The following is a 16975-nucleotide window of genomic DNA, read 5'->3' as shown; positions in this document are numbered from 1 at the left end:
AAGGTTATAAAGCTCACTAACAGCCCTAAATGCTCCGATCATAAAAGGTTTGAAGTAGTCATTTGAAGAGTGCATGTAAAAGTCAGACCTGCAGAAATGTGACAGATTTGAAGCGGTTTATGGACCTTCTAACCTTTTAAGATCTGACAGCTTGGTGATTTTCCTCACCGGGTGGACTTTCATACAGCAAAACCTAAAACAATCCCGAACACTCCCGAAAACGCATTAGGACATACTGCTAGGTCAGGGTCACTCGTCTCACAGAAAACAAAGACCACAGATGAAAGCTCAATCGTTTCTGCAAGAAAGCATGTAAGATTAAACGGAGAACACATGGAAAGTCTCCGATGTTTCTCCTGAGAAAAAGACGCCTGGAATCACACATTTATCTCCTCTAGAGTTTCAGAAAAGATCTCAATGTCTCAAACTCTGCTCAGATTCGACAGAGACACTGCAATCACAAGTTAATCAGTGTTATTTTAATATCATTGAGAATGAGATACTCTGATAGTTATATTTAGCAGTGGCCAGAAATGAAAACACAGGGGACAAAGGGACACTTTATTCAAATATTATTCAAAAATTGTTTAAGATTTTGTGATCATATTGTGTAGTTATGCTGTAATTGTGGGACATCATTTTTTAACATGTGCAAAAACAAGAGAAAACCAACGCAATATTAATAACTGATTATGTTTTAGACGATGTATGCTTTTTATGTCAGCTTTTTGGTTTTTTTAAGCAATTATTTTTATTTGCATGTAAAAATAAAACCTGTAGCTGCCCTTTTTGCCGAATAATTATCAAATAAATACTTAAGGTTTAGTGTTTTGTTTTCCTTCATATTCAAAAAATTTTTACTCATATTTTGATGGTTTAATTGTGTGTGTGTGTGTGTGTGTGTATATATATATATATATATATGTTCTGTTTTCATTTACATTTTTGTTAAAGTTTTTTGTTAATTTTATTAGTCTATATAATTTTTTTTCTATAATAATAATAATAATAATAAATTATACTTATATAGCGCCTTTCACGGGACCCAAGGACGCTTTACATATAGCTACATAAGGAATAAAGAATAAGGAAGAGAATATAATAAAATAAAATAAGAAATAAGTAGATAATAATAATTAATCAGTCCTGGTTAAATGCCTTTGTAAAGAGGTGGGTTTTTAGAAGGTTTTTGAAAATGTCCAGAGAGGGAGCATTTCGGATGTCTGCAGGAATGGAATTCCAGAGGGTAGGGGCTGCGACGCTGAAGGCTCTGTCCCCAAAAGTCCGCAGTCTTGTGTGGGGGACAGAGAGCAGGCCCTTGTCAATGGACCGCAGGTTCCGTGAGGGGATATAGGGATGGAGAAGGTCCAGTAGATATCGGGGGGCAGTGGCATGAAGAGATGTATACGTGAGGAGCAGGATTTTGTAAGTGATGCGAAATTTGACCGGGAGCCAGTGTAGCTGGGTGAGGATTGGTGTAATGTGCTGCCAAGACCTAGTGTGTGTTAGAACCCTGGCAGCCGAGTTCTGGACGTATTGTAGTCTTTCAAGAATCTTACTGGGTACCCCATACAGGACACCATTGCAATAGTCCAAGCGAGAGGTGATGAAGGCGTGAATGAGTGACTCAGCCACAGGGTCTGAGAGTGATGGTCGTAGTCTGGAAATGTTTTTGAGGTGGTAGAAGGCAGATTTAGTAATGAGTTTGATGTGTGACTGAAAGGAGAGAGTGGAGTCCAAAATGACACCAAGGTTGCGGACTTCCTTGGAAGGAAAGATGGAGCAACCATCCACTTTGAGGATTAGACCACCTACCCTCGAGAGTAGCGGCTTGGGAGCCACAACCAATAGCTCTGTTTTGCTGCTGTTCAGCTTGAGTAAGTTAGATGACATCCAGGTTTTTATTTCATTCAGACAGTCAATAAGCGATGGTGGAGGGAGCTGAGTGGATGTTTTGGTGCTGATATACAGCTGTGTGTCATCAGCATAACAGTGGAAACTAAGATCATGGTGACGTATTATCTGGCCAAGGGGCATCATGTAAAAGGTAAAAAGTAGGGGCCCAAGCACAGAGCCTTGAGGCACACCTTGTTTGACTGGGGCCGGGGGTGAACTGCAGTCTCTAAAAGTAACAAACTGTTCCCTATTTGAGAGATATGACTGGAGCCAGGAGAGTGCTGAGCCGGTGAGGCCAACACATTCAGATAGACGTTTAAAAAGGATAGCATGGGACACTGTGTCAAAGGCTGCTGAGAGATCTAAAAGGATGAGGATGCTGATATGTCCAGAATCAGCGGCGATGAGGAGGTCATTGACGATTTTGATAAGGGTAGTCTCAGTGCTGTGATGGGCTCTGAAGCCAGATTGAAAGGGTTCATAGAGATCATAGTGAGACATGTGATGATGGAGTTGGGCAGCAACTGCTCTGTCATGGATTTTACTCATAAAGGGAAGGTTGGAGATCGGACGGTAGTTATTGAGGTCAGCCGGGTCCAAACTTGGCTTTTTGAGAATAGGGGAAACTACAGCTGTTTTGAAGCCAGAGGGTACCAAGCCAGATACCAGAGACTATAGTTTTATTTGTTAAATTAAATGAAAATGGTATTTAAATATACCTGGGAACTCCTAAAGTCTCCTGAATCATCTGAGCAACAACATCTGAGATCCTCCGTTTGTTTACAGCCCTGTCTTCACAATATTCTGTTCTAGTTCTGCTAGTTTCTGTTGCTTTACCTCAGTTGTGTTTGCGAGGTCTGGCTGTGTTTCTCAATGCTGAAAGTGTTGATTTCTCAGTAAAGATGGATATTGTTGTAGAACAATTTACGGGCTCTTGAGAAAATCCCCACAATAACCAGCAGCAAACACACAGAAACTAGTAGATATCATTTACTTTCATAAGTCTACCTTCCAGAAGCTTCTTCTGAAGGTCATTTATAAATGTTAAAGGACAGTAAAATCACACAACTGTACCTGAGATAGTGCGATCGTGAGATCTTGATTTCTGATGTCCGTATCTCTGTGTTGACTGTGTTCAGCATGGAAAACTAGTATAATACCCTGATTTTCTCATCAATTACTCTGGTGAAAGAAAAAAAAAACAAGAAAACAAAAGTCATAAATCATAAGAGTACAGTCACACCTGTTGAGTGATAAAGCGCCATCATCTCCATCTCATTGCCTAAAATCAAAATTCACCTAACATATTTGAACACTTTTTCATTAAAGCAAAAAGCAGATGTTCAAGCTTGATCTGATTTAATAATGCAAATCCTGTTCAAAAAATAAATCAAACAAACAGACTGTCAGTTTTTATTATTATAATACAGTTGCTTCGCATATAACACAAATCATAACAGTGCACTGAATGTTTGCCAACAAGCTTGGATGCAAATCAATTTTATATACATCAACAAAAAAATATTTAATGTCAAAGGAAAGTTCATGTGGGCTTTTTTTCAGTCTTGTCCAGGGTCATGTTATTGACCTTTCCAGCCCATCATCATCATCATCACATAAATGTCAACAAAAACACTTTTGAAGGTCTGACGTCCTACTGTAATCAAAACTCATTCACAAGCTTGACTGGTGTTGGAGTCTTTCAACACCATCAGAAATCCTGCAGTCGAGTCTCTCAAGGCAGAGATCCAGAGACCGTCTCTTTCTGCTGCAGCTTCAGTACCAGTTCCAGCAGATTCATCTGCATCATCACCTCCTGTGACACACAGAAAACCGGCTTGGAAAGAATGAAAGATGCAGAGCAGGAGTAACCCAGCTAACAGGGAACGTTCTCAGAACGTCAATCAAGGTTCCCTCAAAGTTAAGAGCAAACATTCATAGAGCGCAACAGTCGGTTCTGGAAGTAAAAACCCCATTTATTTTCTCCATAGGGAAAATGATTTTTAACAAGAACTAATTAACTCCACTGTGAGCTACAAGGTTGTTAAGATATGGTATTTGCTTCTGTTGAAGCTATCTGCCAATATTATTTCAACTTATTTTTTTAAATGATCATGTTTAACAGTGGAATTTGTGGTGAGAAACTACATTACCCATGATGCTGTACAGAAAATTACACCAGAGTTTAAAACAAGTAAACCACGCCAAAATAGCTCCGCCCACTCCCATGACACCACAAAATAGTCGAAACTTTAAATATATTGTTTCTATAGATATCATCAACATTTTTAAGTAGTAGTTTTATAATTCTCCATCATTTTTTATTGGATTATGCTGTTCGCAATGCTTCATGGGATTGTAGTTCTTTTCCTCACTAAAGCCGTAAAGTTCAGTCTTGTCCCTTTATCTTTTCGTCAGATTTTTAAATAGTTTCGAGGCTTCAAAATCAAAGTTTGTAGTGTTATGATTCACCTCGTAACTGGTTAGCTTGGTTCATGACTTATAACGCTGTTGTTGTTTTTTTAACAAAGATTTTTTTTAAATCCCTATGGAGAAATTAATGGAAAAAATACTTCTGGAACCAACACCTCTGAAAAGCATTGTTGCACTCCATAGAATATTTGTTCAAAATTATCTGGTCTTTTATAACTTTTGATATGAGGTTTTAGTTGGACGTTTATTTAAAATTCTTTAAGGTTACTGCTTGTTTATGAATGTTCAGAGAACATTTAAAAGTATCGTTCTCATAATGTTTGCAAATTACCTTAACGTTCACATAACCAAGATTTTTAAACTTTTACAAAACAAGATGATCTGAACGTTCAGAAAGAATGTTTTCATAACTTAGTAAGAACATTAGCAAAACGTTCTTAGAACATGTTTTTGTTTCCTGTGAAGACAGAGACCTGCGGGTTGGTGGTGATGTAGAAACCCGGTACGCCTGCTTTCTCCAGCGTGTTCTGTTGATCCAGAACTTTTTGATCCATTTCAGCCACGATCTTCTCATCCATCATCCTCTGCTCATCTTTCACTCGCTGATCGAGAGCCTGAAACGGTGACAGTCAGGCAGTGTTTGCTGTGGGACTCGATAAAAACACACCAAAAGTCCATCTTACCTCATTTTCGGCTCGCTGATTGGTTTTCATAACGGCCAAATTATGAGACTTGCACGTTTGCAGAGCCTGTTTGTGTTTCCGCACCAAATCCTGCTTGAGGGCTGAAACAGAAAGACACACAAATCACACACTCCTTGTTTTCAGTATGGCCTGAAACACTCACACACACAAAAACACACCTCTGTGTTCGCTGTGTAGTTTCTGTCTCTGGTTATAGAGGTTTTTCTCTGTCAGGTGTTGAATGTCCAGCAGCCCGTGCACTATTTCATACACCGTCCCGTCGATGAGCGCTTGAGCCAGATCACTGAGCGTGGTGTACGACAGACGCTGCTGAAACGAGCTGAAACAAACACACTTATTAGTGTTTAGACTTCCAAAGGATCGCTAAACATTATGTATGTAGATTTGTAAAAGGAGAACTACCAAATCTGTTAATGGACAATAGTATTTGAGAATTATTAAATGGTCAAACAGACTGTTTCACATAGTTTTGAACTCTTAATCGCTGCAATATTTGCAGTAACACATTTGTATATTTTTATACACTGGTGTTTGGAATAATTAAGATTTTGTAATTTTCCTGAAAGAAGTATCTTCTGCTCACCAAGGCTGCATTTTTTTAATCAAACATACAGTAAAAATAGTGAAATATTATTAGAATGTAAAATAGCTGTTTTCTAAGTGAATATATGGTAAAGTGTAATTTATTCCTTTTTAATCAAACATAGAGTAAAAATAGAAAAATATAATTAGAATGTAAAATAGCTGTTTTCTATGTGAATATATAGTAAAGTGTAATTTATTCCTGTGATCAAAGCTGAATTTTCAGCATCATTACTCCAGTCTTCAGTGTCACATGATCCTTCAGAAATCACTATAATATGATGATTTGATGCTCAAGAAACATTTCTGATTATTATCAATGTTGAAAACAGTTGTGCGGATTCATATTTTTGTGAAAACTGTGATACATTACCATTTAAAAGTTTGGGTTAAGATCTTTAAAAAAATAAAAACAAATGTGTTGTGATGTGATCTGGTGTGGTGTGATCTGGTGTGGTGTGATCTGGTGTGGTGTGATGTGATATCTGGTGTGGTGTGATCTGGTTTGGTGTGGTGTGATCTGGTTTTGTGTGATGTGATCTGGTGTGATGTGATCTGGTGTGATGTGATCTGGTGTGATGTGATCTGGTGTGGTGTGATCTGGTGTGGTGTGATGTTATATCTGGTGTGGTGTGATCTGGTTTGGTGTGGTGTGATCTGGTTTTGTGTGATGTGATCTGGTGTGATGTGATCTGGTGTGATGTGATCTGATCTGGTGTGATGTGATCTGGTGTGATGTGATCTGGTGTGATGTGATCTGGTGTGATGTGATCTGGTGTGGTGTGATCTGGTGTGGTGTGATGTGATATCTGGTTTCGGTGTGACCTGGTTCGGTGTGGTGTGATCTGGTTTGGTGTGATGTGATCTGGTGTGATGTGATCTGGTGTGATGTGATATCTGGTTTCGGTGTGACCTGGTTCGGTGTGGTGTGATCTGGTGTGGTGTGATCTGGTGTGGTGTGATCTGGTGTGGTGTGATCTGGTGTGGTGTGATCTGGTGTGGTGTGATCTGGTGTGGTGTGATCTGGTGTGGTGTGATCTGGTGTGATGTGATCTGGTGTGGTGTGGTGTGATGTGATATCTGGTGTGGTGTGATCTGGTTTGGTGTGGTGTGATCTGGTTTTGTGTGATGTGATCTGGTGTTATGTGATGTGATCTGGTGTGATGTGATCTGGTGTGATGTGATCTGGTGTGGTGTGATCTGGTGTGGTGTGATCTGGTGTGGTGTGATATGGTGTGGTGTGATCTGGTGTGGTGTGATGTGATATCTGGTTTTTCGGTGTGACCTGGTTCGGTGTGGTGTGATCTGGTTTGGTGTGATGTGATCTGGTGTGATGTGATATCTGGTTTCGGTGTGACCTGGTTCGGTGTGGTGTGATCTGGTGTGGTGTGATGTGATCTGGTGTGGTGTGATCTGGGCTGGTGTGGTGTGATCTGGTGTGGTGTGATGTGATCTGGTGTGGTGTGATCTGGGCTGGTGTGGTGTGATCTGGTGTGGTGTGATGTGGTGTGATATGATCTGGTGTGATGTGAAATTATCTGGTGTGGTGTGATCTGGTTTGGTGTGATCTGGTATGATGTGTTGTGATGTGATCTGGTGTGGTGTGATCTGGTGTGATGTGATCTGGTGTGATGTGATCTGGTATGGTGTGATCTGGTCTGGTGTGATATGGTCTGGTGTGATATGGTGTGATATGGTCTGGTGTGATATGATCTGGTGTGATATGGTCTGGTGTGATCTGGTGCGATATGGTCTGGTGTGATATGGTCTGGTGTGATATGGTCTGGTGTGATATGGTCTGGTGTGATATGGTCTGGTGTGATCTGGTGTGATATGGTCTGGTGCGATATGGTCTGGTGTGATATGGTCTGGTGTGATATGGTCTGGTGTGATATGGTCTGGTGTGATATGTTCTGGTGTGGTGTGATCTGGTGTGATGTGATGGGATCTGGTGTGATGTGATCTGATGTCTGTACCTGGGCAGGTCCTTCACGAGCGCCTGCAGCTCTGACAGCAGGTAATAGTGTCTCTCTTGTTGTCTGGCAGCATCAGACTGATCATCACTGCAGTATATGTCCATCACACATTCAGCCCTTATTGAAATGAGATTTTTTCAGAATCTCTGAGTACATACAAACATATATGACATGAATATGAAGCACATTTAAATAGGACTAAGAAATAAAATAATAATTATACTAAAGTGGTATCTGGAGCAGAAAATGTATGTACAGATTTGTGCATTATGTAATGTATATACAACTGTATAAATAAAAATATGTATATATGTATGCATGTACTCGGTGTTGTTATTTTTAACTAACAGAAATTGAAGAAAAAACATTAAAAACATCACATCACATTTTAAGAACCTTGTAAAATTAACAAATGCACATGACACAATTACTTAAACTTAAATAAATAAAATGAAAATATAAAATAAAATCTAATGTAAAATAATAATATTATTATAATTGTACATAAAAAAACTACAATAACATTGGTGGTAGCTGAATAAAGTAACTTGGCAACTGTAAACAATTCTACATTTAAGACTGAAATTATTATTATTGTGATTAAATGCAAGTATTGAATGTAGTAAATTAAAGAAAGATTAACATCTAAATAAATATGTATTAGCAAAATATGCCAAGAAAGTAGTAGAAATTGAATATGAAGTCTTAAGCAATGCAATAAGGAGGATAATCGAACATAGATAGTTTTGCATATGTTACGTTACCGACTGCAAATAAAAATATGAAATGAGTATGAATTCTTATTTACCGTGTGTTTGATGGCTTTAAAGAACTGCATCATCTTATTACTAAAAGAGATTAAACTGAACGAAACTCTTACCCGCTTTATGTATCAAGTCCCAGAAACGAAAAGATGAATGTTTAAGGTGTGTCGAGTTTAAATACAAATACAAACTTTCACTGAATGTACATTATGCTTATATTAGAGATTGAAGTGATGATGATGATTGTTTTGAAATGTATGTGGAGGTTAGCGCATGCGCAGCAGCGGCGCCCTGAGGTCCTTCAGCACGCAGGGTTGCCCTTTCATATGCCTTAGAGTTTACACATTATAATTCACTATTTTAAACATAGACATCGATACAAGATAATATTAATTTTTGTTGTAATCCAGATATAATAATGATAATAATAATTTCTTATTGTAGGCTACACGTTTTATTGCATTCATAATTTTCCTTTTCTTTCTCAAAACACGTTTCCCAAGGTTTTTTCCTCTTACTATTGTTTTAAATCACTGTTCTAAATGTTTTAATGTAATAGTTATTTGATTTGTGTGATGTTTGTGTTGGCGTGTCGCTGCGCTGTGCGCCGCTCACCAGCAGATGTCGCTGTTCACTCAGTTTCTCATCAGCATCACCGAAGTCTCCTCATCATCATCTCATCATCATCATCCGAGAACAGAGTCAGAAACATCACGACTCGCGAGCTGTTACATCGAGACTAATGCATGTAGATAATATAATGACTTCATGAAATGCATAAACTGATGGGCTCAAGATGAATGACACGAATATAGATTTACGCGCGGATGGATTGGACCGATGAAGCCACTCCAGTGTGGATCTGAACTAATCATCACCTGACCATCATGATTTAGGTATTCTAAAGAAGATGGAAGGGTTTTCTTTTTTCTTTTAGTATCGTTATGATTTAATAAGCAGATCTTATTTGATGAATTGCTCATTTAGATGTGCAGTGCTGATGTTTGAGCAGCTTTAATCCAGCAGATCTTCAGTGACATGAAGCTCCTGCGATCATGGCCACAAACACTTCTCTGTACTTTCGCGTCGTCGAGGGACGAAATCTGCCTGCAAAAGATGTGTAAGTTCTTGCAAAACAACTCGGCTTGCCTTAAAGGTGTTGCATGAGATTCTGCCGATCAGATTATGATCTCAAGTGTTTGATCTGGTGACATAATGCTTGACATTATGAGGATGATGATGGTGTTGTGTGTTTTTGTCCAGTTCTGGAACCAGTGATCCGTACTGCATCGTCAAAGTTGACAATGAGGTCGTGGCCAGGTGAGATTCACATTCACATTCTTACCTGTGTGTGTACTTACGCTTTATATAGACGTCCTGTCACAGCCTGTCAAATCGATTAATCACATCTAACATTTATGTTTGTGTGTGTGTGTGTGTGTGTGTGTGTGTGTGTGTGTACAGTCAAACCTAAATCTATTCAGACACCTTCAACATTCCTCACATTATCACAGTTTATTTGCTATAGTTTCGAAAATGGTAATAAAATATGACAAGAACTCAAGAGTTATCAAATCAGTTGATATTTCACTGGTTTTGTCCGTCCTTCTGTTAGACTGTCTCACACATGAATTAAGTTGAATATCTGTCAACTGTTAAATTTAACTACACAATTAGATAATACCAATTTAGCTCAAACAATTACCAAGCAATGCTTCATGTTGTTCAGTCTGAGGTGTAAAAAGGTGCATTAGCAATTAAAGAAAAAAACTTTAGCAAAACATGATCAGGTCAAAGTGTCAGAATAATTTTTGGTCCCAAATTTGTATCAATTTTACTGGTAGTCACTGTATGAAGAAGTGTTGGGTATAATATATCACAGTTTAGGCTGCTTTATTTCGCTATCCTCACTTGAACTATACTGTCCTGCACCCACTAGTAAAAATATCTGGTGTCTGAATTATTTTTGGTTTGACTGTATATATTTATAAGTGTGTATACATATATATACACACACATAGGGGTTTAACTATACACTCATGTCACGATTCAATACATATCACGATACTGAACTCACAATACGATTACACAATTGCGATATCCCAAGACATTGCAAGAAGACAATTTTTTGTTGATTCATTTTTTGTTGTTGATTTTTTGACAATTTTACTGTTGATCATCTAAATGAACACCGGAATAAAAGTCTACATGATTCTGAATTATTTTAGAAGAATATGCTTGCATATTTAAAATAGTATAGGCCACTTTTTACTTGGTACTGACACTAAAACTCTGAGAACTTAAATTTTTTCCTCACACAGAAATTTTATTATGGGTGAACTATACACAATACATATTGTCACTATCCACGATACATATTGTTGCATTTTTACATTGCGATATATTGTGACACAAAATATTGTTACACCCCTACACACACACACGCACACACACACATATACACACTTTTAAACACACATATAAAAAATTAACTCTTGTCAAGCGGCAAATGCAAGTAAAATTCGATGTTGGTTTGTATATGAAATGGTGTCACTCGCCAGTTGGCCGGTAAAATTTTAATGAATTCTAGCAATGCATGAATGTGAACAAACATGAACGCCGCTCGGGACAGTTGACGGGCCAGTGCTGCATCGTCGCCAATGTTTAAGCCATGACAATTTAAATAGTAAAGCGCAAGAAGAGGCAAAATGGAAAGGGAGCTCGTTTCGTTACTCTCACGCGCTATGTGTAAAGTTTAGTGTGCGCAAACATCCGATGTGAACGCCCAGAAAGCCACGTCTCTGACAGCCCGCGGAAACTAAACTGAGATCTCTTTCATGTCTTCTTTCAGTTGAGCGGACAAATTCACGCAAAATTATGTCAAAAATAGCGAGTATCCTTGTAAGCATAGTCAGTTTTGTCTTAAGTGAACGTAAACAGTTGAGAAAGTAAACGCATGTGTATCATGTATTCACTCTTAAAGTGACAGCAGCCTAATATTCCTGTTGCTGTCTGTGTTTTAATGTCAATCAAACAAAGGACAAAGAAAATAAAATCTCTCTCTGCTCTTGTCTGAATAACCTTTGTGACTATAATAAGAATTAATTAATAAGGATGTTTAATTTACAGTGAGGACTATGCAGTGGTATTTTACATTTGCATACTTTATGAAATTTCTGTCAGACATACTGGAAAAGCACGGTTTATTTCATTTGTGTATTTGTTATATTGTATTTATTTGTGCTTTTGCTTGTAATTTGATGATTTGTTCTTATTTTATTACTGATGGTTTACTGGTCTTTAATAATTTTTTACATTTATATTAGTTGGTCTAGTTGTTTTAGCTGTGGTATCGAAAATACATAGAGAATTGTGAATTTTGTTGTCATTACTGCCTGTTTTTGCAAAAAACAGTTTTATGGCCGCTAAAGAATATTTATGACAGGTAAGTTTTAAATCACCAGCCATTGGCAGGTTTAGGCCCTAATATATATATATATATATATATATATATATATACAGCATTTTAAACTGACAGGTTAAAACGTATTAAGTGCTGTTTATATAGACAAATAGATGCAAGTTTAGTCGTCATTTAAATAGCTAGATGTGTAAATGTATTTGAAAGTGTATAAGCCACATCTCTAAATACATTCATATTGCATTTGTCAATATTTTGCATGATCGATTAATCATCATAATCATTCACTGATTGCTTGCATGGTGATTAATTGTGACGATCATAGTGTTGTTATTGATCTAATTGACCGACCACAGTTACACGCTAATGCAAATGATGAAAGCATTAATGCACTTTACATCATTAGCTGGTTACCACGGAGAAGTAAATAATTGCAAAAAAAAAAGATAGCGTGTGAGATTGTGTGTTGCGTTGCTTTCACATGCAGTATTGTGAGAGTTTGCTGAACAGCACACCTGGTGTGGTGCATATTTAAAAAGCTTTGTGTCTTTTGAAATGGAAATGCTCAGGCCTCCCTTTGAGAAATTGGGTGAATTGATTGATTGTTTTCCATCGTCGTCACTTATGGCCGTTTAAATTGTTCTCTGTATCCAGGCAGATTGCAATTCAGGCTCTAATGCATGTATTAAACTAACCGTGCCGCACGATGATGCTGAGCGTTTGCAGTGAAGGGTTTATGAATGTGTGTTTTCTGTGTCCCGTTCAGAACTGCGACCGTCTGGAAGAACTTGAATCCATTCTGGGGTGAAGAATACACCCTTCATCTGCCATCGGGCTTCCATACGCTCACCTTTTACGTCATGGATGAAGACACTATTAGGTAACACACTTGCCGTGATGTCACGTATGTAAAAGCCCATGTGTGTGTCCAGAATGCATGAAGTTAGATGAGTAAATGAGCATCTGACGGACGGTTCTGCTCTTGTTTGTGTTGTCGAGACCCGTCTGCCCACTAACACACATGATGCAGTGTTTGTAAATGAACACACTCACAATCACAGCAGAACATTTGCACGGAGAAACACACAGATGGTGTGATGACCGTCGCTGACCACAGCTCTGGTCTGTTCAGTTCTCCTCACAGCAAAACATGATGTTTTCCTCAGTGTTTCTGTCTCGTTTTACAGCACTAATATATAAACATTCTTAAATCAAGAGTGAATGAATGAAATGACTGAAGATATTTCAAGATATACAAGTTTTTCTTTTCAAAATTTATGCTTTAACAAGAACAAATATCTGTCAGTGAGGTCAGAAAAATAATCTTGTTTGAATTAAGTTTATTTTTCAGACCCCATTGTCAGATATTTGTTCTTGTTTTAAGCATAAACTCACTTAATTGCTTCTCCAGTAAATGTCTCTTGATTTAAGAATGTTTTAGATATTTGTGTTGGAAAACAAGTCAAGAAAGCTGAGGAAGAAAATCCTTTTTTGCAGTTTCATTCACTCTTTAAAAAATAAAGGTCATTTATTGGCATCGATGGTTGAGGAACCTTTAACATCCATGGAATCTTTCCATTGCACAGAAGTTTCTAAAAGGTGCAGTGTGTGATTTTTAGCGGCATCTAGTGGTGAGGTTACGAATTGCACCCAACAGAAGTTACGGTGGCCGACAGGAAGTGATGTCATCGTCTGAGACAGCAGAGAGTAGCAGTTCAGCAATGAGGTTTCTTTACAAGGATAAATTAAGAAATTATGTTTACTTAATTATTCAGTAAATAATTAAGTGCTCTGTAGCGCTGTGTGTTCGCTGTCGGCTACGGTAGAAACATGACCACACAATATGTCGACCTCCATAGAACGGGGCGCCCGCGGTTATGGAGATATAAATGTCTCATTCTAAGGTAATAAAAACATAACGGTTCATTATGCAAGGTCTTTATACACCACTGAAAACATAGTTAAGAATCTTATATTGCATTTCTGTCAATAGATCCTCAGAAATATTACACACTGCACCTTTAAAGTGGAAAAGGTTCTTTAGTTTAGATTATTAAAATGTTCTTCACACATGGTTCTTTTAAGATCTGTTCACTGAAAGGTTCTTTGGGGAACCAAAAATGGTTCTTCTTTGGCATCACTGTGAAAAAAAAAACCCTTTGCAACCTCGATTTTTAGAGTGTTTCATTGTATCACTCTTAGAAGAAAAAGTTCTAAATGGAACCTTAAAAGGTTCTGTCAGGTGCTTATACTGTATACTGTATATAGAACATTTCCTTGGTTCCCATCATGGGATCATTTGATGGATTTAGTTTAAATTAATTAATTTTATTATATATATATATTTTTTTTTTTATTTGATGAATTAAGCAGCTTATAAACTTACTTTATCACTAGAAATAATTAAAGTAACCCACTAAACATGAAAGTATTAAGCAATCATTTAAGACATTTCTCCTTTTTGGCATAAAGGGTTCTATATAATTGAGTCTTATACAGAACCTCATTGAACCCTTTTTAAAAGTGTAGATTTACTTTTCATTAAGTCTGTCTGTGAATCTGAAAGAGCTGATTATCATGATGGTGGTTTAATATGGAAAAACTCAATGATTATTAATACGCATCTCATGTTGTGTTTCATGCCACAGTCATGATGATGTCATTGGTAAGATCTCCCTGAGTAAAGACGTGATCGCTGCTCAACACAAAGGTAAGCGTGTGATGATGATGGAAGAGAGGACACAAAATCTAATTCTGATTATTTCCCCAAATAACAAAATCTAAACACATTGCATGTAAGAAAGCTGTAAAATAAAGCCCAGCAATAAAGACAAATGAGAACAGAATAACACATCAAAAGATCATTTGAAAAAAAAAAATAGTAATATAAATAAAACAAATTAAAACTAAAATTTATTTAAAAAAAATAATAATAATATATATATTGTATTTTTAATATTCTAATTTTATTTTTTAATATTTTAATTATTTGTTTTTAATTTATTATGTATTTATTATTTATACATATATTATTTAAAAGTATATATACATAAAAGTGGTCTAAAACATCAGCCAGAACTTTATTTAAAAAGGGATGCCATTTTGTGTTACTTTTTATGATTTATTCAGAGCGCTGGTTACACATTTCCTAAAACTGATTTGCATTCATTCTTCACACATACAAAATAAAATATATCTCACTTCTCATTTCTTTAAAAATAAATCATTTTGAACTTCACTGAGATATTCTCCTTAAGAGTTCAGTGCCACCTGTCATTTCTAAAAATATGATTTTTGCGAAACAAAATTCTTGAATTGAGAAAGGAAGTAAAGGCCCACAAGCATCTAAATGTAAAGAAAAAAACAGGAAATGACTGCCTAAGACACATTTAAAGTCATGCATTAACATCAGTGTTATTTTAGTATCATTGAGATACTATCATAGTTTACTGTTTTAATTTTCATTAGAATTAAAACTACAGAAACTGAAATAATTTGACACAATCGTTTTTTTGTTGTTTACTGAACAATAAACATGAACTATGAAAGCGAATGCGGTGTTTAAAGTCCCCCGTGATTCTTTTCTCCACCTTCGTTGCCTCAGTGCTGTTCTCAGCTGGAACGGAGGAGTTTTAGTTATTATAGGCTCACACATGATGTATTAGCGACCACGCCACCCCACTGTGGGTTTCATGTCTTCCCAGCATGCACTTGCCCTGCATGAATCACGACAGCCTGACTCACCCCTCACCCACAGGATCATGGGAAGTGTTCGGTCTGTAAAATTCTCAGATGAGGGATTTATTGTAACTGTAAACTCAAACTGTATGGGTTTAAAATGCAGGCATACAAATGCACCATCATACATACATACTACTTTTTTTTGCTGGTATACTGTGCATGATTATGTGAATTTTATGTATGCATGTTTGTAAACACTCAGACGATACACAGTATTTGCTACAATGTACATAATACAGCCAAGAGTGCAAACACACTGTATCCCACAATGCAATATACACGACTTAACCTTCTATTTCCAGTGTGACAAATGAACTGCGAGTGATGTCACTGCTTTTAACATCTCCTTTTTGACTCATTTTTTTATCATACTGCCATTCTGTTGATCATAAACTTTTGCAAAACATCTTAAATGTGACACAAAATGGGTTTGCGATATGCAGAACCTTTTTTTAAAATGAATCACCAATAAATCAGTCATGAATTCTGAATACTGCTTTTATATAACATGCAAAAGAGCGTGCCGAATGCATTGATCAATGTTCAAACAGTAGTGTGCTACATGCTTTAATTCTGCGAGTGGCATACATAAAGTTTTGCACGTACAGTTATCATCTCAGAAATATTCATTATTACAAATCAGATTAAATATTTTGCATGTTTAATTCAATATAAAATATTTTGCATTTTTTTATTCAATATAAAGTAATGGTTATTATAGTTAACTAAAACTAAAGCCATTAAAAATATATTTTCTTTACTTAAAATAAAATAAATGTTAACTGAAATAAAAAGTTTAAAACGACATTTTAATTTAATTTATCTTAAAGTACTGAAATAACTCAAATGAAAACTAAATAAAAATTAATTTAAAGAAAAATATAGACATATTCTAAAATATAACTAATAAAAATGACAAAAACAACTAAATTACAAAAACTAATTAAAAATATTAATTTTTTTAAATGAAATATAAAATAATGAATGAAGATGTTAAAATTCACAGGTTATTATAGTTAACTACAACTAAAACCATTAAGAACTTTTTCTGTACATTAGATAAAATAAATGTTTACTGAAATGAAATAAAAAAAATATAAAAAAAATTGTTTTACTTCAGTTATTTTCAGTACCTGATATACTAAAATAACTAAAACTGAAATTAAATTAAATAAATATATATATAGACGGATACATTATAAATGTATAAAACTTTGTTTAACTATTACCTAATAAAAATGAATAAAAAACCAATATAATATTATATCTCATTGATGGTAAAATAACACTGATTCACAGTTGACATTTGTCACACCGGAAACGGAAGGTTTGCATTGCATTGTGGGATAGGCCTACAGTACCTGCAGTGCATTCAGACTGTATATGGCACATTTTGGCAGTAAATTTGTGTTCAGTTCACAATATAAATACTGTGCACTGAATAATAAAAATAGTGCG

At 36.2% G+C, this 16975-nt stretch overlaps 2 protein-coding genes across 2 annotated transcripts in view; one reads left to right on the top strand and one right to left on the bottom strand.

Annotated features, from left to right (window-relative positions):
- Positions 1–3293: 3293 nt before the first annotated feature.
- On the bottom strand, positions 3294–8663 carry dgcr6 (DiGeorge syndrome critical region gene 6). The gene is made up of 6 exons (XM_077206913.1): positions 8472–8663; positions 7592–7708; positions 5192–5352; positions 5013–5113; positions 4803–4943; positions 3294–3712 (listed from the first exon to the last, which is right to left on the bottom strand). The coding sequence occupies exons 2-6, from the start codon at positions 7693–7695 to the stop codon at positions 3632–3634; spliced, it is 588 nt and encodes a 195-aa protein (XP_077063028.1). The 5' UTR covers positions 7696–7708; positions 8472–8663; the 3' UTR covers positions 3294–3631.
- A 352-nt stretch (positions 8664–9015) lies between these two features.
- rasal1a (RAS protein activator like 1a (GAP1 like)) overlaps positions 9016–16975 on the top strand; it is a 42388-nt gene continuing 34428 nt past the window's right edge. Inside the window, exons 1-5 of the mRNA XM_077206935.1 lie at positions 9016–9251; positions 9343–9475; positions 9619–9675; positions 12543–12656; positions 14425–14486. Of these exons, the coding sequence (XP_077063050.1) occupies positions 9411–9475; positions 9619–9675; positions 12543–12656; positions 14425–14486 (298 nt within the window). The 5' untranslated portion in view covers positions 9016–9251; positions 9343–9410. The remainder of the gene's footprint in view (positions 9252–9342; positions 9476–9618; positions 9676–12542; positions 12657–14424; positions 14487–16975) is intronic.

This window comes from Siphateles boraxobius, unplaced genomic scaffold, assembly GCF_051911475.1.
Source record: "Siphateles boraxobius isolate OS27281-9 unplaced genomic scaffold, OSU_SipBor_1 57, whole genome shotgun sequence".
NCBI classification, from domain to species: Eukaryota; Metazoa; Chordata; class Actinopteri; order Cypriniformes; family Leuciscidae; genus Siphateles; species Siphateles boraxobius.
The sequence above is the reverse complement of the archived record's forward strand: the minus strand, read 5'-3'. Positions and strand labels throughout refer to the sequence as shown.